At 44.0% G+C, this 12,263-nt stretch overlaps 1 protein-coding gene across 1 annotated transcript in view; it reads left to right on the forward strand.

Annotated features, from left to right (window-relative positions):
* The first annotated feature begins 1,061 nt into the window (after nt 1-1,061).
* The window catches only part of Tmc2 (transmembrane channel like 2), a 68,016-nt gene continuing 56,814 nt past the window's right edge, over nt 1,062-12,263 (forward strand). Inside the window, exons 1-4 of the mRNA XM_047539241.1 lie at nt 1,062-1,086; nt 1,319-1,637; nt 4,482-4,634; nt 7,367-7,457. Coding sequence (XP_047395197.1) covers nt 1,062-1,086; nt 1,319-1,637; nt 4,482-4,634; nt 7,367-7,457 — 588 coding nt within the window. The remainder of the gene's footprint in view (nt 1,087-1,318; nt 1,638-4,481; nt 4,635-7,366; nt 7,458-12,263) is intronic.

Here is a 12,263-nt window from a genome sequence, read left to right on the forward strand (position 1 = left end):
CCATATTCTGATACTTTGACATATTGGGGACTTGCGGATCCTGGAGGGACTAACCCTCCCAGTTTTAGCTAGTTTCTATAGAAAGCAAAGAACTAACCAGCAAGGGGCCCTTTCATCTGCAAATCAGCCAACTCTGAGCTCTTACCCTCAATCCCCTCCTTTCATCAGGCTTCCTTTCTGGGCCACTACCCACCTGCCCTAATCACCCCAGGACCAGACAACTAGGTATAGTCCACAGCCCCAAAACTCAGTGAAATTGTTCAACTAGCCAATCCAAAACCTGCTTGCCCTGCCTCATTTGTTCCTTGCTGAGGAAATCATAAGACCCAGGTCTACATTTCCTCCCCCATCCCGTCTGTCTCCTGACCCACCTCAGTGCTTCCCTGTATGGCCCCACATGCTACTGTTCTAGGGATCTGTGAGTGTAACAAGCTTCTTCCTTCACGAAGGTCATTTCCATGTCTGCATCTTGCCAAGCCTGATTAAAACAAGTCCTAGGTGCTTCTTAGAAAACTACCGGACTGGTTCCATGAAGGTCTTCTGTGTTAGTCAATCTTTCATCTCCATCACAAAATACCTGAGAAAAACAATTGAAAGGAGGAAAGATTGAATTTGGCTCATGGTTTCAGTGCATATTTGGCTGCAGCCACTGTTTCTGGGCCTGTGGTGAGGTAGAACATCATGGTGGCCAGCAAGTGGGGGCTAAGGATAAGATAAAGTCCCCAAGCTCTCTCTGCTTCTTGGCTGCCATGAAAGAATAGCACCTCTCTGCCCTGCCCTTCCACCAAGATGTTCTCTCTCACCTCAGGCCCAGAGCAATGGAGTCAGCAGACCATGGACTGAATTTGTAAAGCCGCAATGAAAACTATAAACAAATAGCAATGTGTGTGCACTTTGTCATATAATGGGACATCTCTAGCTGTGTTTGCCTCTATCACTCACTGTGGACGACCTCTTTAAATCATGTTTGCATAATCTGATCTCTACTGAATGTGCAGGGAACTTACCTGTTTTTGGTCAGTCCTCTCAACCATGCCAGGAAATTGGAACCATTATTATAGATGAGGAAACTGAGGTACAGAAAAGGTAAGTGATTTATTATGGACACAGCGGTCAACTTTCCCCAAAAGCTAGCTAGTTCAAACGTGACCTTTTGAGTAGGCATTTACAAATCAAACGAAGGTAAAGCAAGGAGGTTCTGGTGTTATTCTGGGGTGTCATGTCGTGGGCCCCGGCAGAGCTTCCAAGCTCCAGGCGGCATCTTGGAATTAGAATTCCTGGGACTGAGACCCGCACTGTCCATTTCCTATCCCGGCAGGTGACACGTCGGGGAGGAGATCGGCGAGGAAGCCGGCTCCCAAAGCCGAGGGTCCACCCGGCAGGCGAGGAGCCCAGCCTGGCCAGAAGGAGCCGCCCCGGGGTGAACCAAGACCCGGGTCTCCCCGGAGGAAGCCGACCGAACGCACGGGCCGCCGCGGGGAGCTGCGGGGACAAGAGCGGAGCGCCGCAGAGAGGACGAGCGAGCGGAGGAGGAAGGGGGACGACAGGGCCTCCTTCAAGGAGCAGAGGGCACCCCCAAAGAAGGAAAAGGAAGCTCTGAGGAAGGAGGAGACGTGGAAGAGGCCGAGGAAACCCAGGTGTGTTCGCGCGGCTCTGATTCCGACGCGCGGTCCCTCGGCCCCGCTGCCCTGCCCTCCCCAGGGGGGACTGGTGTCCCTCTGGGCTCCGACTCTTGCTCCTGCTTCCAATTGCCCCGCCTCTGCCATTGCCTGGAGCTCAGCGTCTGGGAAGAACCGGGATGAGGATCACAGGCGGTGAGGGGTGGGGTGGCCACTGGGCACCTCACCAGTCACCCGTGGTCCCTGCGCAGGAGAATCGCGGCACGGCGGCAGGTGGGACGAGACCTCAGGTCTCCCGAGTTTCCTCTGGTGACTCGCCTTGGCGTCAAGAGAAGGAGCTAAGAAAATGAACAGTGTTGGATTCAGGAATCATCACGGGGCTTAAGCACACCCCTTCCCTGGACCGTTTCCTAGAAAAATGGAATTATGTCTAGAACTTAAAGAGTTCTGTTAGCTCTGAAATTCTAGGATTGGGGGATTTGAATTATTCGTTTCCTCTCCTTTGTTAGCACTAGTACACTGGGTTAGTAGACAGAGGCAGTTTACCGAATGAGTCTGTTTCTTTGGACCGGTTTCGATGGGACATTTCTAGCTGTGTTTGCCTCTCTTTATCACTCACTGGGGAAAATACATGGCTGACTCAATTCTCAGGATAGTTTTTTGTTTGTTTGCTTGTTTTGGCACCAGGGATTGAACCCAGGGTACTTAACCACTGAGCCACATCCCTCGCACTTTTTTGTATTTTATTTAGAGACAGCACTGAGTTGCTTAGGTCCTCCATATGTCCTGATTTGTTTTAGGTAAGTAATCAGGCTGGCTTTGAACTCACAATCCTCCTGCCTCAGCCTCCCAAGCCACTGAGATTACTGGCATTCACCACCATGCCCAACTCTCAGGATGTTTTAAGTGTCCCCTGAGATAATGGCTTGGGAGGCTTTTGAAAGGGTTTTAGGATTATGGCAGGGTTGATATTCCTTCCACTGGGTTCTCCAAACATCCTTTGTGCATACCCTTAGTCAGGTGGTCCCCTGTCCTCTCCACCTTCAGAGAGGGAAAAAACGAGACCCTCTATAGAGGCTACTGACTATTTCTGTCACCCATCCAGTCACCCCTGGCATAGTTAGGACCTTTGTCTGCTGTCTGTTCCCAATGATAAAGGGCTAAAGGGTGCAGAGGACACTTAGCAACTTAGAATTTGAATGCATTGTTAATGGACCCTGAGAGTCCTGTAAGATCCTAATGACAGATGCAAAGTAAGGTATACAAACAAGAACTCATGGCATTTTCAGCTGATGCCGTGACAGGGCACTGAGAAATGAAAACGACTCAGTTCCAGTTCCCCGATGCAGGCAGTCTAGCAGGGAAGATGAGACACAGGCACCAATTAAGACAAGGCAGAAAGCAAAGTGTACGCAAGACGGGATTTGATAGAGTGCTGTACTGCCAGGGTGCCGGGCATCAGGTTTCCTTCATGAAGAAGGTAAGCATTTCAGTAAGTGTTGGAAGAACAGGTGGAATTCGAACAAGCAATGACTGAATGCCCAACCCCCCAGATGGAAGGAACGCCCTGTGCAAAGACTCAGAGACAGCTGTCGTGGGGTGCATATGAGGTCTAGCCAACATTCCTCTGATCCAGGCTTTCCAATGTTCAGGGGCATGCTCAGACCTCTCCTTTGCTCCTTGGGTGTTAATCAGAAGCTAAAACTCACAGAGGCTGTTGCAAATGGGTTTTTTAAATCTAGTCCAAGTCCACATTCAGATTCTTCTGTTTCTGAAACTTGCTGACTGCCCAGGCCTGACCCTTCTCTGGCTCTCTCCTTCACCTCCCCTGTCACCTGCTGTCTTACTTAGCTGAAGGTCACTATTTTTTTCAGCGAGGCAGTACAGAGCATGCACAATAAATTGTACACAACTAAGCACATAATATGGTCTGAGAGATAGGGAGGGTCGTTGCTTGGGGATTTCTCATGGGGAAGTTGTCTACACTGTGCTGTCCATTATGCCACTGGCCATGTGTGGCTGGTGGGCCCTTGAAATCCAAATACAGAATGACTAAGGAACTGAATTCCCAACTTAAACTAATTGAACATAATTTTAATTCAATGTTTACACCATTAACTTGACACGAGAGTTTGTGAATTTGACTTAGGCGTACTTTTGAAACTGAGTCAATATAACTTTGAAACCAAAGCATTTCTTATACAAAATGACCAACTAGTTTTGTCAATGAGGATGCAAATATCAAAGAAAAAGAATATTTTGTCACTTTATTTAGTTACTGGGAAACTTTTAAGTAAACAATCAGGGTATACATATCTACTTTTGCAGCTATAACTTTATGAAATCCAAATACAGATCTAGTATGTCTGATGGAAATTTAGTGTCTGAAGGGCTATCCTCTGTGAGTGCAAGCAAACACCAGATCTTAAAGATAACCACAAAGTGAAAGACTAAAATATCTCAATAATATTTTAACTATTTAAAATCCATAGTTTTGCTAGGTCGAATTAAATGAGATGTGTTATTAATTTTATCAATTTTTGCAATTTTAATGTGGCTACTCGAAAAATATAAATTACAAGTGGCTCCATTCTGTTTCCTTTGGGTAGCACTGCACAAGAGTGTTTGTAGGGAACTCAGAGAAATTGAGTTTGGGGAGACAGCCGTGTGGTGTGTTGAGCTCCTGGTTGAGTTCTGGCCTCCTCACAGGCAGTGGGAGTCACTGGAGGCATCTGAGCAGGGTGGGTGTGACGAAGGATCATGCCCCGCATCTTGCCTGTGGGCTCCTCCACATCCAGTGCATGGGAGCACACCCACTTCCTTTCCAGCTCTTTTCTACATGTGCCCTGGCTCTGCCCCTAGGTCATCTTCCTTGGCCTCTGGTGACTCTGGTGGGGAGTCCCTGTCTGAGGAAGAACTGGCCCGCATCCTGGAGCAGGTAGAAGAAAAAAAGAAGCTCATTGCCACCATGAGGAATAAGCCCTGGCCCATGGCAAAGAAGCTGACCGAGCTCAGGTGAGTAGGTTGTTGGTCAACCAGGGTTCCTTTTTTTTTTATTCTTTTTTGGTACCAGGGATTGAACCCATAGGTGCTTAACACTGAGCCCAAGCCCCAGCCTTTTTTTGTTTTATTTATAGGCAGGGTCTCACTGAGTTGCTTTGGGTCTGGTTAAGTAACTGAGGCTGGCTTTGAACTTGTGATCCTCCTGCCCCAGCCTCCAGAGCCACTGGGATTACAGGCAAGCGCCATTGCACCTTTCTGGTCAACCAGGGTTCTTGAGATCCACAAACCTCAACTCCTTTTGATGGGAATGGGAATCGCTTCTTTCTCTTGGCCCCACAGGGACTTGATAAGAAGAGGGATTCACCTTCCTAACCTCCCCAGGCTGGGTGCAGCACTCAGCGAACACCAGCAGGACTTGAGGTTTGCCAGCACCTACAGATCCTGGAGGAGGAGAGATGGAAGACCTGTGCCCAGCCCTTCCATTGCCTGTCCATCTTTTCTGTCCCACGCCCCTGCTCATCCTGGGTTCTTTGCCTCTCTTATGACCCAGCACAGGCATGACTTGCCCAGGGAAGCTGTCTACGATGTCCCTTCCCAGCAAGATCAGCTCTCTCTTGTGTTTAACACGGGTTATTCCATCAACCCAGTTGTGCAACACCTGTAAAAACTTAAATTGAGCGACAAATATCCCACTACAGTAACTTTGAAATAGTCATGTTTTAAGAGGTCTATTCTTTTGAGAAAAGTAATTGGAAAATGAATAGAGCATTTAAAAATATGAATATATTTCATGTATCTATGAACATATATATAAAGGATATATAAGCTCTAAATTATGATTTCCAACTGATTTTAGTGCACTTGTGTTTATGTCATTGAAATCTTCAAAGAATTGAAAACTTGGGACAGGATGGGTTAAGTCCCCAGCATCCCTCCTGTGAGGCTCACTCTCACTTGCAGTGATTTGTACAAGGAGTGGGAAGATGGTCTGTCTTAGCTACTTGCATGTCCCCAAAGCCTGATGCAAGACCATGCAGGGAACCGTGCTCTTTGACTACGGTTCTAGAAAAGATAGTGAGCCTCCTTCCCATGCCACTTGACTTTCGTTTTAGACCCAGCTATTTCTCTGGTTTCCATGTGAAAGGTTGGCTCTCCAAGCATTCTCTGATTCTTGCATCTCTGCTTCGGTTTTCAATTCGCACTGCATGACTTCTGGCTCACTACTAGAAAAGCCTTCTGTTTTTCCACCACGGCCCTGGTGGCGACACTCACTCTCCTCTTTCACCTATGTAAAGCCCATTCTCCTGGCTCCTCTCACACCCACCTTTCCTCATGCTCAACTCAAACTCCTCTTATTAAGGTGATCCTTTGGCAGTCATGTTTTGACACTGGTTACTCCAAGAGACATAGCAAAGATTTTGACCATATCAATACAGTGCAGAACCTGTCAGGTGTTTAGAGCTTGCTCCATTGCCCTGCAGATTACTGCATGGCCTTCTCTGCAGCTTCAAGAAGGAATGCCTCCTTGCAGTGCCTCAGGCCCCTGTGGTGGGCCAACACTGACCAACAGAACTTTTGGACATCTCCTGAATCTGTACTATTTAACCCAGTAGCCACTAGCCACATGTGCACTTGCCATGCACTTAGTGCCACTGAGAACCTGTACATTTTTTAATGTAAATTTTTAAAAATGACAATACTTAATAGCAGTGGATTGCATATTAAAAATGGCTGAGTAGATATTAAGAATTCTCACTGCAAAAAAAATGCTTTAGCCTTTCCACGAATGTTTACATTTTTTGTCAGTTAAAACAACAAAATAAAAAATAACTTAAAATTTTAAGTAGTCTCATGTGCCTAGTGGCTACAATCTGGACAGTGTGTTCAGCTCTAGGCAGCTGGCTGACTTCTTCCCAGACTCCTTTTTCTGAGTCCCTTCTCTCTGCTTCCTCCAGGATGGGTTATCAGCGGGACTGAACAGCCACCTGTCACTCTTACAGAACCTCACCCCCAACAGGTGTTGCCTGAACACATCTTTTATTAATGTTGGAAAAAGAACAACCTGGACGCTTGAAGAAATGAGATCTCCAGCTGGCTGAAAATCCCACCTAGAGGAGAAATCTGCCAACTCTTCCCGCCTCTGAGGGCCCGAGTCCCTGCTGCTGGCAGGCTTGGCAATGTTTCTGGGTTGCAGGCTTTGCCAATATACAGTCTGGGATACATACGACAAAAAGAAAAGCCAGGAAACCCATGCCCTGTCATCCCTTTGCTCCAGAGGTCCCTAGCTGCTTCTAATTGCTGGGACTTTCCCTTCCTCCGACTCTTCTGCCTTCCTCATCTGTTTTTAAGACCTGTCATGACTACATCGGGCTCATCCAGATAACCACAATAATCTCCCTTTTATATAGTCAGTCAGTGATCTCAGTCACACCCCCAGAGTCCCCTTTGTCATTTAACAATTTATTCATAGGTATGACACCAAAGGGCAAAGGTCATGACAGGGTGTGGGGCAAACTCTGCCTACCACAAGTGTCTAGCATATGCCAAGCATTATTCTTGGCATTCGGGGAAACTTCAGTGGACAAAACAGACAAAATGCCCCACCCCTGTGGAATTGGTATTCTAACCGGGGGCATAAAAGCACACGGGCTTTCAGCCACTCTATCCCCGCATCCTTTAGCTTTCTTTTGATTGGGTGTTAATGGATTTCCTGTCCCCCCACCCCTTTTTTCCTCCCTGACCAGGGATGCCCAAGCCTTTGTGGAGAAGTACGAAGGAGCCTTGGGAAAGGGGAAGGGCCAGCGACTCTACGCCTACAGGATGCTGATGGCCAAGGTGTGTGATGCGGTCGGCCAGCTGTGGGGAGGGCCTGCTCAGCTTGGGACCCTGGAGCACCCAGCCTCACCACGAGTCAGTCCCCCCTGGGATCCTGAGGGTGAGGCCCAATGGACCATCCTCCTTCCTCCAGGGATGGGAATAACGGTAGCCTCCCAATTATCCCATGCCGATCTGTGGAGGCTTCCATATGTATGAGGTGTGTTTTCTCTCCAGTGAATGAACTCACAGAATTTATGGCATTAAAACCACGGGGGATTTTATTTTCCAAACCCCAAATCACGCTAATGTGGTGGGGACCCAAAAGGGCTGTGCTGTAATCAGGGTTGGATGATAGACAGTGACGTCCCCAGAGGCGGCAGGCAGCTTCAGATTTTGGTGGGATGTTTAACCGGGGACTTACTGAAGTTTCCTTCCTTGGGGCGTTGAAGTACTCACCTATTTGAAAAGTTACCTTTCTCATTCACTCCATTCTTGTATGGAGCCTGTTTCAGGGCTTTTGCTCATATGTCATTGCTTCAGCTCTTAATTTTGATGCCTAATACGTCCAGCTTTCTCTTTTTCTTTGTTTTTCCTAGGCTGAACTTGTCTGTGAAATGTATTATTTCCATATGCATTTTTTTTTTTTTTGTACCGGGGATTGAACCCAGGAGCACTGAACCACGGAACCACATCCCAGCCCTTGTTATATTTTATTTAGAGACATGGTCTCGCTGTGTTGCTCAGGGCCTCACTGAGTTGCCAGGGTGGGCTTTGAACTCACTGTCCTCCTGCCCAGCCTCCTGAGCTGCTGGGATTACAGGCGTGCTCTACCGCTCCTGGCCATCCACATGCACTTTTAAAATCACTTGCAAAGCTCTAATATAGCCCTTTGAGATTTCGATCCATATTTTTTAAAATCTTCAATTTTATGTGCGCAAACTACCTATCTGTATAATGTTTAGTCTTTGCATCAAAGAATACTGTACATTTCTCAAGCTTTATCTTGCATCTTTCAGCAAAAGATGTCAATTTCTTCATATAGATCTTTTCCATGTCTTAAATTTATCTCTATGTAATTTATATCCGAGTTGCTTTTGTAAATGGACTCATTTTCCTTTTATTTATAACTAGTTATTGATGGTATATAGAAAATTACACTTATGTGTGTTAATTTTATATATGGTTCTCTTATTTTACTGTTTTTGTTTGTTTGTTTGTTTCTGAATTGGGAATCAAAACCAGGGACACATGTATGATAGGCAAGCTCTCTACCACTGAGCAACATCCCCAGCCCCTTGGCTTCTCTTATTAATTCTAATCATTCTAATAATTTTCATCTGTAGGCACATAAAGGGTTTTTTTATTTTTTGTTCTTCTAATGTGATAATAATTTCTATCCTAAAGTTCAGGTTAGTAATTCTAGAACAATTTAAATTGACAATGGTGATCATAGGTCTCTGTCTTTTCATCAGTTTAATGAGAATGACTTTAGTGTTTCACATTAAGTTTATGGGACTTGTCAGCTCAAAATAGACTTTCCCATAATAAGAAATTACCCTCTAGTTATAGGTTAGTAAGACTTCCATTTTATTGGAAATGGATATTGCATTTTATGAAGCACCTTTCCCTTTTAGCTATTAAACTTCCTTTTATTTCTGGGATAATCTCAGTCATGGCACATTATTTTTAACTCCGTAGACACACTTGACTTGATAGTATTTTATGATATGTACTACATACATTTTCATAAGACTGATCTAAATTTGTGTTGCACCTGTGCACATGTGTGCACTAGGAATATACTTGCTTTATAATGGTGAACAAATAGCATCATCTGGGACCGGGGTTGTGGTTCAGTGGTAGAGTGCTTGCCTGGCATGTGTGAGGCCCTGGGTTCAATCCTCAGTACCACATATAAATAAATAAAATAAAGGTTCATTGACAACTAAAAAAATATTTTAAAAAATAACATTATCTCCTCCTTATGCTGTAAATCATTTTTATGGAGCATGAATTTTTTTGTTTGTGTGAATTCCATCTGTATAGAATACCTTGATATTTTTTCATGTGTTCCCTGTTTATTGGTATATTCAAGTTTTAACTTTTTCTTAGAGTCATTCTGATAATTCATATTCTTCCTCAAACTTGATAATTTCATTAAAATTTTCATATATATTAACAGAAGGTGGTATATGGTAGAGCCATAATTTTTGCAATTACTCTTTATATTGGTTGGGTTTGAATTTTTTTTATTCCTAGTATTTTTTTTTTTCTCCTTTATCAGGTATAAATGCCTGGCAACTATTTATGGTTCATTTTACTAATTTTGTTGAATAACTAATACCTGACAACCACATACTCAGATCATCTTTTTTTTTTTTTCCCAATCTGAGGAATGTGCTCTTTAAATACACCTTTTTTTTCTAAATTTTTACTAGAACAAACAAGGCTGTAACACCTTTATACCCTTTTATTGTGTGTTAGAACAAAACAGAGTTCCCAAAATAATGCGGCTAGTTCAAAAGTATACATATTTTAAGTTTTAAAACCTGTTTCCAGATTGTTGTCCCCAGTTTGTAGCAGCTCAGATTCAAATGAACTGTTATGGTGAGATTGCAATAAATCACTGAGTCAGTCTGGAAGCAGGAGATGGAACATGTATTCACCAGCTGGCAAGCCAAGGGGCAGGCTACAAGTCTGCATTCTTCGACCCCCTCCAGGGGTTAGAGCAAACCTTTTATAGTTTTAAAGCATGTCAGCACCTTAATCATAAGCGGCTGTTGCTATGACCGTAAACAAAAATCATGAGATCTAAAATCATAAGCAGAGGAGAAGTGGGTCAAAAGTACCCTAGTTGAGTACAATTTAAAGAATGGTTTATAACGTCTAGACAACCTGCATATATTCTATGCAGTTAAGGTACATTGAACAAGCATAGTGTATAAGAATTGCCGTTCTGTGTTGCCAAACATGTTATGCCAAGCAACTGTTGGTAGGTACAGAGGATGTGTTTCCCATGGGAGAAGCATTTCTTACCTGACATGGAGTCTCAGGGTAAAATGGTGTCTGTTTGGTGATTGCCCATATAGCCTGGCCCATAACAGAACAAAGTTTGAGAATGACTTCTCATTAATTGTGGATGTTACTTACTGTCTTTTAAACTTTGTGCTATTCTAATGGGTAAAAAAAAAAATAGGTTATTATTCTTTAAGTACATTCACTATTTTTTTTATTGTGGTGAGAACACTTGAGGTCTACCCTATTAACAAAATTTTAAGTGCACAATAAGTATAGGCACATGTTGTATGGCAGGTCTCTAGGTGGGTATGTCTTTGATAAACGATTCTTCTTAGTCATATTTCTGTCAAGTAGATTCAGCTTCCTTTATAGGAAGAGAATGATCACTGCCCTTCCTCTGACCTCCATGTATACTTGCCCTCGCTGTTTTTAATTCTTTGCTTCCTCTCTCTTTGCAGTCTCAGGAATTCTCCAGCATATTCTCAACACCACAGAATCCATTTTCCTCTCTGTCAATTACCGTTCTTACTATGTCAAATGTTTCTTTTCATTCCATTACAGAACCCTTAGCTTCCTGTAATCCTTCCATACCTCACCCATATTCATTGTAAAATCTTAAATTGTCACCGTTTAGAAGCCAGATTTTTTTCATCCTTCTGAGAACGACAAACTGCTTCCTAGAACTTATTTACGTATCCTAAGGACTGTTTTCCACGAACTTCAAAGAATAGATGTCTCTTTTTCCTTATTCAGCTGTACTGTTTCTCAGGCCTCACTGGTTGCTTTCATTTTAGTCGTGAGACCCCACTTTCATTCACAGACAGGATGTGTCACTTGCCCAGATCTTCTTTGACCCCTACTTGAAACCTTTTATTTTATGTATAGCTGGAGAGCCAGTGACATGACAATGACCCAGTCCCACAAACTCCTACGGTCCTGAAGAAGGGGCTTGGGATTCTCTACCCACACCCAGCCTGGTTTTCTGACTGTAAACTAATGAAGGTCTCCATGCTTCTCTGGGTGGTTGCCACGGTACCCACCAGCAGCCTCTGCCTCACGTGGCCACGTTCATTACCCCTGCCAGTCCTCAGCCTTGCAAGCCTGGATTTTATGTTGATTTTATCAGTGATAAAAGGAGATCCATCTCTCAGGGGAAGATGCACATTAATAAAGCTTGTGAGACCAATATATGAAACCAGATACTGAATTTTTAATTTAAAAGGAGAAATTACTGATGCAAGAACTGGAAAATTCAAAGTCCACTTCAATAGTCCCTTTTACTTTTAATAGTCAAGTTAGTTATTCAGGAAGCTAATTCTTCATCCTGATTTCAATCTGTTAACTTACAATGAAAGTCACTGCCAGAGAAGCCAAAATATACACAGCCCAGGTGACTGACAGGTGCTCTCCTTATAGACAGACCTACATAGGAAGCCACATGAGCCAAAGACTGTTTGTAAGCAGAGTCTGAAGTAGGGAGAGTGGATGAAGCAGTGGGACCAGAGTAGCCAGCATCCAGTGTCCACCATTCCCAGGTCTTTGCTGCGCCTCTCAGCCACACTTCTGCGTATGGGTCCCTCTTCTCTTTTTCTTCTGTGACCCTCTCTCTCTTCGGACAGGTGGTTTTCTTATATATATTAATAATTCAATCAGAATATGGTCAAAGTCGTATTTAGAAAATCGGGTCTGGAAGCCTGCTGATTCCTTCACATAAACCATTCATCCTTTGGTGACTTTACAAGGCAACATCTCATTTCCTTCATGGAATTTTAGGAGAATTTTTAATAATAGAAACTAATAGAATCT

This window comes from Sciurus carolinensis, chromosome 2 (assembly GCF_902686445.1).
Source record: "Sciurus carolinensis chromosome 2, mSciCar1.2, whole genome shotgun sequence".
In the NCBI taxonomy this organism is placed as follows: domain Eukaryota; kingdom Metazoa; phylum Chordata; class Mammalia; order Rodentia; family Sciuridae; genus Sciurus; species Sciurus carolinensis.